We start from the raw sequence: 9,226 nt of genomic DNA on the forward strand, positions 1-9,226 counted from the left end.
TGTGGCCGTCCTAACAAACTAATGCGCTCCTTTAAGAACATTAGAAATATATATTCCAGACTTTTTTCTCTTTTTTTTCTGAGCGGGAAAGAGAGAGAGACAGTCTCAAGCCAGTTCCATGCCTGATGTGGGGCTTGATCTCACAACCCTGAGATCGTGACCTGAGCCAAAACCAAGAGTCAGAGGCCTAACCGACTGAGCCACCCAGGCGCCCCAGACTTCAGTTTTTAATTTATTGTTTTCTGAGATGGGTTGATATGAAAACTCTAGCCCCACTATTACCAGAAAAAGAAAGTCATTATCCCGTTTCCACGCGCTGCTCCCTCATAGCCCTTACCATCATCTGGGATGTTACCAATTTTTCTATTTTTTATTGTTAAGAAGAAAACCACAGGCTCAAAATGGGGTCACTTAGGCCATGTCATTAAACCGGGGCTTAATAGCTAGGCTAATTGCAATTCCAACCACCCCCAGAAATGTAGTGTTTAACAAGTCAAGCAGGAGTTTTGTGGTCTGGCACCACTAAGCTAATATGTCACATGGGCCCTCTCCATCCCCCAAAGGTAAGTGAGGTAATCCACCCAATTAGACCCCCAGCTCTAACCTTTGAGAGAAGGTGACCTTTCATGGAACAATCCTTTCTTTTCTTTCGCTAATAATTTCCTTGCCCCACGCTCACTCCTAGAAAACCTTCTGTTTTATACAACTCTCTAGTGCTCCCCTCTACTTGCTAGATCATGGATCGATTCATGAATCACTCAAGCCAGTTAGATCTTCAACCGTACTGGGCTGAATTTCTGTTTAACATTATCTATTTAATTCCTCACGAGTTAAGATCCAAGAGAGCAGGGATCATTTTGATAACTGCTATATGCTCAGAGCCTGTAACAATGCGGGACCCATGGTAGGCACTCAAGAGAGTTGCTGAACGAATGAATGACAGGATGACAAAGAAGGGGGCCCTCCTACCAGAAGAGCTGGAGGGCCACGTGGTCCCTCCGGAGGCCGCCTGGCCCCACCCATGGTGGGCGGGCTGGCCGCTGTCCCCAGGTCTGGGCGCCCCGGGCGCCGTCCGCCGCTCCGGTGCCGGGTTTTCGGGCGCGCCGGCTTCCCGGGAGGGGCGGGCTCGGGGCGGTCCCTTGTGGGCGGAGCTCGCGGCGGGGCGTGCGGAGCCGCCGGAAGACGCGCGCGCTGGGCGGGTGGCTGCGCGGCCGCGTGGGGTGACCGGGCCGGGGGTGGGCCGGGCGGTGCAGGGGCGACCGGTGCCGCGAGCGACGGCGCAGCGCGTTGGGAGGACGGAGGCGCCGGACGACCCGGGGCTGCGGCCCACGAGGCGGGGCGGCGGGTGGAACCGGCCGCCGCTGCCGCGGGCCCGGCGTCAGAGCGACAGCCCGCGAGGTGTATCCTCGCCCGCGTCTGCGGGAAGCGGGGCCGGGGCAGCCCTCCCACTGCGGCCGGTGGAGCCCCGCTGCCCGGCGCGCGGCCGCGGAAGGCCGCCTGGGAGGGCGGCGGCATGATGCGGTGCGGCGGCCGGCCTTAGGCCGGCTTCGCGGGAAGCCGGGAGCGGGGAGAAGAAGCCCGGCGTCTGGGGCGGAGGCCGAGGTCGAGGTCCCGCGGGCTCCCGAAGGAAGCCTGCGGGAACGTGGGGCGTGTTTCGGAGAATCGTCGGTGAGCGGGGGCATGTGGTCTACGAAGGCTGGGGAAGAACAAAATCTGCTACCTCCCGGTCCTCCGAAGAGACACCAGTGGCGCCGAAAGCCTCGGGAGCGAGTGCTCTTGCGGCGGCGTCCCTGATCCCAGCAGCATACAGGGCCGAGCTGGTGAGGCTTCGCGGGTCGGCAGCCTCCATCCCGGGGAGGCACGGCCGGGAGCAGTGAGGAGGGCCAGCTTCTAAATGATGGTTCGAAAGTTTCCCCACTTCGGTAACTCGACGTTTACTTTTACATACGTATTCGGGGCAGGGTATTTCCACATACTTCAGCCCGCAGGATGCAGCTCCTTTCTGTGCATCGGGCGCAGCTTGGGGCCGGCGGGGGGGGGGGGGGGTGGAGGGAGCCCGTAAGCTACGTACCCTTCCTCACAAACTTCAAAAAGTTGGGCCGGCTCCCTTTGCACGGAGCTCGGACTGTACGTGGGGCCCCAGATGTGCTGGACCTGGTCACTGCGGAGGCACCTAATCAGATGCCCGGGCGGGGGTGGATGAGATGATAGATTTGAGTTGTTCCCAGATTTTCCTTTTACAAACAGTTCTGCACTAGTCCTCATGATACTCAGAGTACTGTATTTCCTCCATCTGAACACACACCCCTCACCCAATTTTAAAGTTTCTGAAACCAGGAGACGTATTAACAGGTTAAAAGGACTTGCAGGCTGCTGGGCATCTGCGTGGGTGGGGTTGTGTCTAGCGCTGTTTGGTCATGTGAAAATGCAGCTGTGTGATTATTCCATCACTTATGACACTTGAACTTTAAATTTAGATCTCGAATTGTTTTTAAAAAGTAGCTTAAAAAGATAATGCTGTGTGTGGTGCAGCATTAAAGCAAAAGGTTTATAGTAATATTTATTAAGGGTTTTTGCATGCCTGACATTGTTTGCATTAGTATTAGAGCCCTATAAAGTATAATTGTTATCCCCGTTTTATAGACGAAGAAACTGAAGCTCAGAGAGTTGAAGTGCCTTAGAGCTTTTTAAGTACAGGTGTCAGGATTCTCACCCAAGCTGTCTGATTTCAAAGCTTGCCCTCTTCACTCCGAAGAGGCAGAAGGTGCTTGCAGCTCACAAGGAGGGACGTCAAGGCAGTGTCTGTGCCTGTTTGTATCTTTGGCTGTTTGCCTATGTGCCTACGGAACGGGGAGACAGCCACGTCCAAGAGCACTGATTATACTTAGAATCCACGTTGATGCCAAGTCTTTGTTTTTGGATCTTTTGCAGTTTAGAATAGATTTCTGCAAGTTCTGGAGTTCTGGCTGTGTGGTGGGTGCTTCTGAATCCCTCTTCTGCCTTTTGCTCTTCTAGAAGAATATAGAGGCATGCACTCTAGCCTACTCAACTGGCTGCCTCCCGAGGAGGCAGTTCTTCATTCAAGAGAGAAGTCAGTGTTTCAGAGTTAAAGTCACATCAGCCTCTAGGAGCCCCCAGCTTCTGGTGCCACAGGGACACGCCAAAGTCCCAAGGGCAGGAGGTTGTGCTCAGAGGAGACGACACACCTGTGAAGCGTCTCAGGAGAGGCTCTGGCCGTTTTCCTCCCTGGAAGTGGACAAGCCCAGTCGGGGGCGGGGGGCGTCGTCATGCTGCAGCAGCTCCTCATCACCCTGCCCACGGAGGCCGGCACCTGCGTGAAGCTGCGCCATCCGAAGAAGGCCAAGGAGGGGGCGCCCTTGTGGGAGGACGTGACTAAGATGTTTGAAGGAGAAGGTGAGACCAGGCTGAGGGAGGGGAATGGCGAGAGAAGAATTCTCAATTTGTGTGTGAAAGGATAGGTACACTTCATTGAGGTGATCTCTTGGGGAGAAAATTGGGGGAAAGCAGGTCTTTGGGGTTCGTGCTTGTGGCTTTTGGGGAGGGGAGGAAATGTTGGGCTCCTCGCGCCATGTGCTCCATGCTGCTGCCATCTCCAGTCCTCAGATACAGCACAGCAGTGTTCCCCACCAGTGGCTCCCAAGTATATGGGGTCAAAGGTTTCTACTCCCTAACGCCCTCCCAAAGTCTTCCTTCCTTTGGTCATTTTGGCCCAAAGCCAGTGTTTTTCAAAAGGAGCAGTTCTTTTCTTCTGGGAGGAAGGAATGACATGCTTGATGACTCTCAGTTTACAGGAGATCAGTGGGAAACGTGTCCAAGGTTACACCTTATCTGGTGGTCTGGTCAGGACAGGTAGATGGACAGAGGAATTTGTGTGTCTCACACGGTCTCTTAGTTCATACCTTTAACACTTCAAGTCCAGCTGATATCTGTTCTCGCTGCAGCAGGCAGGGACCTTGCTAAGGGTCTTGACCGATGGAAAAATGAATAATGATCTCCAATGCTTGTTGTTAATTGAAGGAGATAGACACATATCCAGATCAAAGTAATAGAAGGTAGCATAAGAAAATGCTAGGGTAAACTTCTTTTGGAAGACAAGAGACAGGAAACATTCTTCTGATTGTATTTATCAGAGAAATTTTCACAAAGCAGATAGCATTGAATTGGGTCTTGAAAGATATCTTAAGTTTTTTGTAGAAAATTTGGGGAAAGGGTGCAGAAATGATTGCCTTAAGAGTGGTTCAGAGAATGGGGAATATCCCGGTCTAACTGAGGGCTAAGAAAGTGGCTAATGTATGGGTGGGATGGATAAAGGGTGGCGGCTGGCAGAAACTAACGTTGGGAAAGGATGCTTCAGGCGAATTGTAGAGCGCCTTGAAGGCCATGGGAAGTGTTTGGATTTTTCCTTCTTGTCAGAATCCTTCGAACAGAGGAGGGGCCTGGTAAATCTGTGCTTTTGGACCAGTGTTGACCATTGGGAAGTACTAATGCCCAAAGCAACATACTGCAGACCCTCCTCATTAAGGAGGCTCCTACTGCTCTGAGGTGCTCTACGTGTCCCTCTCTGTGAAGGTTTTGAGAGAAAAGCCATGTTCAGCAGATCTGCAGGCAGTTTTTTCTTTTTGGGAGATTTGGGGAGATATAAACTTCATAGCTCTTTCCCTTCTTTAGCACTGCTCTCTCAGGATGCTGATGAGATCCAGGGAGAAAGTTTGAAGGATGAAGTCCCATCTGGGTCCCCAGCAGCAGAATCCCAGGTGGGTTGGTTTCCTTTCATTTCCTTGCCATGCTGTTTGGTTTTTAAGGCTTTAACTTGCCTTTTTTTTTTTTTTTTTTTTTTTAAGTGTGAGGGGGTGTGGGGCTAACAGATTCAACATAGGGAGCTCAGTGCAAGATGCTCTTCTACAGAAAATTGGGCTGCAGTGGTGGCCATCCCCTCCTTATGGTGGCTTTCTTCCTATTAACTCTTGTTTATGACCAACATCTAGATTAGCGCTGTGCTGACTTCTGCGCGAAAGCAGAATGAGTGATGGAATTCTAGCCCCTAAAAACAAACAGATACCACTTGGAGTCTAAAATGTACATCTTTTTTTTTTTTTTGTATTTTAAACTCAAAAACAAACTTTGTTAAGAGAGAAGAAGGTTCTGACATTTTTTTTATTTTAATGTTTTTTTATTACATTATGTTAGTCACCATAGAGGACATCCCTGGTTTCTGATGTAAAGTTCAATGATTCATTAGTTGCGTATAACACCCAGTGCACCATGCAATACGTGCCCTCCTTACTACCCATCACCGGTCTATCCCATTCCCCCCTCCCCCCTCTGAAGCCCTCAGTTTGTTTCTCAGAGTCCATAGTCTCTCATGCTTCATTCCCCCTTCTGATTACCTCCCCTTTCTTTATCTCTTTCTTCCCCTACCGATCTTCCTAGTTCTTAATGTTCCATAGATAAGAGAAATCATATGATAATTGTCTTTCTCTGCTTGACTTATTTCACTTAGCATTATCTCCTCCAGTGCTGTCCATGTTGCAGCAAATGTTGAGAACTCGTTCTTTCTGATAGCTGAGTAATATTCCATTGTATATATGGACCACAGCTTCTTAATCCAGTCATCTGTTGAAGGGCATCTCGGTTCCTTCCACGATTTAGCTATTGTGGACAATGCTGCTATGAACATTGGGGTGCATATGGCCCTTCTCTTCATTATGTCTGTATCTTTGGGGTAAATACCCAGTAGTGCAATGGCTGGATCATAGGGTAGCTCAATTTTTAACTTTTTAAGGGACCTCCACACTGTTTTCCAGAGTGGCTGTACCAACTTGCATTCCCACCAACAATGTAGGAGGGATCCCCTTTCTCCACATCCTCTCCAACATTTGTTGGTTCTTGCCTTGTCAACTTTTGCCATTCTAACTGGCGTAAGGTGGTATCTTAGTGTGGTTTTGATTTGAATTTCCCTGATGGCTAATGATTTTGAACATTTTTTCATGTGTCTGTTAGCCATTTGTATGTCTTCATTGGAAAAGTGTCTGTTCATATCTTCTGCCCATTTTTTGATTTGTTTATTTGTTTCTCGTGTATTGAGTTTGAGAAGTTCTTTGTAGATCTTGGATACCAGTCCTTTATCTGTAGTGTCATTTGCAAATATATTCTCCCATTCCGTGGGCTGCCTCTTAGTTTTTCTGACCGTTTCCTTGGCTGTGCAAAAGCTTTTTATCTTGATGAAGTCCCATAAATTCATTTTATCTTTTGTTTCTCTTGCCTTTGGGGATGTGTCATGAAAAAGGTTGCTTTGGCCGATGTCGTAGAGGTTGCTGCCTATGTTCTCCTCTAGAATTTTGATGGATTCCTGTCTCACATCGAGGTCTTTCATCCATTTGGAGTTTATTTTTGTGTATGGTGTGAGAGAGTGGTCAAGTTTCATTCTTTTGCATGTAGCTGTCCAATGTTCCCAGCACCATTTATTGAAGAGACTGTCTTTTTTCCACCGGATGTTTTTTCCTGCTTTATCAAATATTAGTTGCCCAAAGAGCCGAGGGTCCATTTCTGGGCTCTCTATTCTGTTCCATTGGTCTATGTGTCTGTTTTTGTGCCAGTACCATGCTGTCTTTGTGATCACAGCTTTGTAGTACAGCTCGAAATCCGGCATTGTGATGCCCCCAGCTTTGTTTTTCCTTTTCAACAGTTCCTTGGAGATTCGGGGCCTTTTCTGTTTCCATACAAATTTAAGGACTATTTGTTCCAGTTCTTTGAAAAATGTCCTCGGTATTTTGATCGGGATAGCATTGAAAGTGTAGATTGCTCTGGGTAGCATGGACATTTTAACTATGTTAATTCTTCCAATCCATGAGCATGGAATATCTTTCCATCTTTTTATGTCTTCCTCAATGTCTTTCAAGAGTGATTTATAGTTTCTAGAATATAGGTCCTTTACGTCTCTGGTTAAGTTAATTCCAAGGTAACGTATGGTTTTTGGTGCTATTGTAAATGGGATGGATTCCCTAATTTCTCTTTCTTCGGTCTCGTTATTCGTGTATAGAAATGCAACTGATTTCTGAGCATTGATTTTGTATCCCGCCACGTTACTGAATTGCTCTATAACTTCTAATAGTTTGGGAGTGGCTTCTTTTGGGTTTTCCATATAGAGTATCATGTCATCTGCAAAGAGAGACATTTTGACTTCTTCTTTGCCAATTTGAATACCTTTGATCCCTTTTTGTCGTCTGATTGCTGTTGCAAGGACTTCTAGTACTATGTTGAATAATAGTGGCGAGAGTGGGCATCCTTGTCGAGTTCCTGATCTTAAGGGAAAGGCTTCCAGCTTTTCCCCATTGAGAATAATATTTGCAGTAGGCTTTTCATAGATGGCTTTTATGAGATTGAGAAATGTACCTTCTATTCCTACACTCTGAAGGGTTTTAATCAGGAAAGGATGCTGTATTTTGTCAAATGCTTTTTCGGCATCGATTGAGAGGATCATATGGTTCCTGAGTCTTTTCTTGTTGATATGATGTATCACGCTGATTGATTTGCGAATATTGAACCACGCTTGCATCCCAGGTATGAATCCCACTTGATCGTGATGGATAATCCTTTTAATGTACTGTTGGATTCTATTAGCAAGTATCTTGTTGAGGATTTTGGCGTCCATATTCATTAGGGAAATCGGTCTGTAATTCTCCTTTTTGAGGGGGTCTTTGCCTGGTTTGGGGATCAAGGTAATATTGGCCTCATAGAATGAGTTTGGTAGCTTTCCTTCTGTTTCTATTTTTTGAAATAGCTTTAGGAGAATAGGTATTATTTCTTCTTTGAATGTTTGGTAGAATTCCCCAGGAAAACCGTCCGGGCCTGGAGTTTTGTTATTTGGAAGGTTGTTTATCACTGACTCAATTTCTTCATAATTAATTGGCCTGTTTAAGGAATCAATTTCTTCCGGTTTCAATCTTGGTAGTTTATAGGTTTCCAGGAAGGATTCCATCTCTTCCAGATTGCTTAGTTTATTGGCATATAGCTGTTGATAAAAATTTCTAATAATCCTTCCAATTTCAATGGTGTTCGTCGTGACCTCTCCTTTTTCATTCATAATTTTAATAATCTGGGTCCTTTCTCTTTTCTTTTGGATAAGTCTTGCCAGTGGTCTGTCAATTTTATTGATTCTCTCAAAGAACCAGCTTCTAGTCCTGTTGATCTGCTCTACTGTACTTCTGGTTTCTGCTTGATTGATTTCAGCTCTAATTTTGGTCAACTGCTTCCTCGTGAGTGGATTAGGCCTGTCCCTCTGTTGCTGTTCCAGCTTCTTGAGGTGAGAATATAAAAACTGCATTTTAGATTTTTCTATTCTTTTGAGTGAGGCTTGGATGGCTATGTATTTCCCCCTTAGGACTGCCTTTGCAGTATCCCATAGGTTTTGGACTGTTGTGTTTTCATTCTCATTGGTCTCCATAAATTGTTTAAATTGATTTTTGATTTCCTGGTTTATCGAGTCATTCCTGAGCAGGATGGTTCTTAGTCTCCAAGTGTTTGAGTTTCTTCCAAATTTTTCCTTGTGGTTGAGTTCCAATTTCAGAGCGTTGTGGTCTGAGAATATGCAGGGGATAATTTCAATCTTTTGGTATCGGTTGAGACCTGTTTTGTGTCCCAGAACATGGTCTATTCTTGAGAATGTTCCATGGGCATTAGAATAGAATGAGTATTCTTTGGTTCTGGGGTGTAGTGTTCTATATATATTTATGAGGTCCAACTCGTCGAGTATGGCATTCAAAGCCCTTGTTTCTTTGTCGATTTTTTGCATGGGTGTTCTGTCTATTTCTGATAGTGGAGTGTTGAGGTCCCCTACTATTAATGTATTTTTATCTATATGTCTCTATATTGTGGTTAAGAGTTCGCTTGTGTATGTATCTTGCTGCTCCCCTGTTGGGGGCATATATATTTATAATTGTCATATCCACTTGTTGGATACATCCTTTAAGAATAATACAGTGCCCTTCTGTGTCTCTAACTATAGTCTTTAGTTTAAAATCCAATCTATCTGATATGAGAATTGCTACCCCAGCTTTCTTTTGAGGACCATTTGCGTGAAAGATCGTACTCCATCCCCTTACTCTCAGTCTGAATGCATCTTTGGGTTCGAAATGAGTTTCTTGTAGACAGCAAATGGATGGGTCATTTCTTTTTATCCAATCTGCAACACTGTGGCGTTATGGGA

The 9,226-nt window shown here is 46.3% G+C and overlaps 1 protein-coding gene across 5 annotated transcripts in view; it reads left to right on the forward strand.

The window, feature by feature from the left end:
* The first annotated feature begins 1,561 nt into the window (after positions 1-1,561).
* The window catches only part of ZFP69 (ZFP69 zinc finger protein), a 33,426-nt gene continuing 25,761 nt past the window's right edge, over positions 1,562-9,226 (forward strand). For 2 of the 5 annotated variants that reach the window (XM_008711986.2, XM_008711987.2), the window contains exons 1-2: positions 2,209-3,414; positions 4,690-4,775. In XM_008711986.2, coding sequence (XP_008710208.1) covers positions 3,288-3,414; positions 4,690-4,775 — 213 coding nt within the window. In that variant the 5' untranslated portion in view covers positions 2,209-3,287. Of the gene's footprint in view, positions 1,923-2,208; positions 3,415-4,689; positions 4,776-9,226 lie in introns of those variants that run through there. The other 3 variants (XM_040619330.1, XM_040619332.1, XM_040619331.1) reach the window with 3 other exon arrangements.

This window comes from Ursus maritimus, unplaced genomic scaffold (genome assembly GCF_017311325.1).
Source record: "Ursus maritimus isolate PB19 unplaced genomic scaffold, ASM1731132v1 scaffold_32, whole genome shotgun sequence".
NCBI classification, from domain to species: Eukaryota; Metazoa; Chordata; class Mammalia; order Carnivora; family Ursidae; genus Ursus; species Ursus maritimus.